The sequence below is a fragment of the Neopelma chrysocephalum genome, unplaced genomic scaffold, assembly GCF_003984885.1.
Source record: "Neopelma chrysocephalum unplaced genomic scaffold, ASM398488v2 Primary Assembly neopelma1_93028, whole genome shotgun sequence".
Classification (NCBI taxonomy): Eukaryota; Metazoa; Chordata; class Aves; order Passeriformes; family Pipridae; genus Neopelma; species Neopelma chrysocephalum.
In genome coordinates, this window is record NW_020921745.1 from 264 (window position 1) to 875 (window position 612).

The 612-nt window shown below is 59.6% G+C and overlaps 1 protein-coding gene across 1 annotated transcript in view; it reads right to left on the reverse strand.

The window, feature by feature from the left end:
* Positions 1-323: 323 nt before the first annotated feature.
* LOC113980204 (otoferlin-like) overlaps positions 324-612 on the reverse strand; it is a gene marked incomplete at both ends in the record, with an annotated part of 2,776 nt that continues 2,487 nt past the window's right edge. Inside the window, one exon of the mRNA XM_027707434.1 lies at positions 324-451. Within this exon, the coding sequence (XP_027563235.1) occupies positions 324-451 (128 nt within the window). The remainder of the gene's footprint in view (positions 452-612) is intronic.

Below are 612 nucleotides of genomic sequence, written 5' to 3' on the forward strand. Positions count from 1 at the left end.
TTCCTAAAGGAGGGATTTGCTCTTGGTCAGATTTGGGTCTGGGGGCTCCTAAAGGAGGGATTTGCTCTTGGTTGGAACGGGAAGTCTCTTAAACACCCGACCACAGGCTGGCAAAGGAGGACACCCACCCCGCTTCCCAGGGAGGTTCTGTGGGATGAATCCCGCTTTTCCAGCTCAGGCAGCAGCTGTGGGACATCGTGGGTGCAGCTCCCAGGGCTGCGGTAACTCTGTGACACCCCACCGGTGGCTCAGAGCTCGGCTCAGGCTCAGCTCAACAATTCCAGGCCCTGGGAAAAAGGGGGACAGGGCTGGGAGAAACTCACTTCCCAAAGACGGGGTTGAGCTGCTTGGAGATGTAGTTCTCCTTGTCCTTGATGTCGGTCTTGCCCAGCCGGATGGCGATGTAGGGGTCGGCCTTGCCGTTGATGTCGGCGGGGTGAAGGTCCGTGGCCTGGGGAGGGCACGGGAGATCCCTCAGGGATGGATCCATCCCCGGCAGGGAAGGAGGCAGGGATCCTTCTCTGCCCCTGGGAACACCTGGTCCCCCTAAATGGGGTGTTTTGGATAAAACTGGGGCTGTTCCTGCCTGGTGTTCATCCCTGTCCCTGCCTG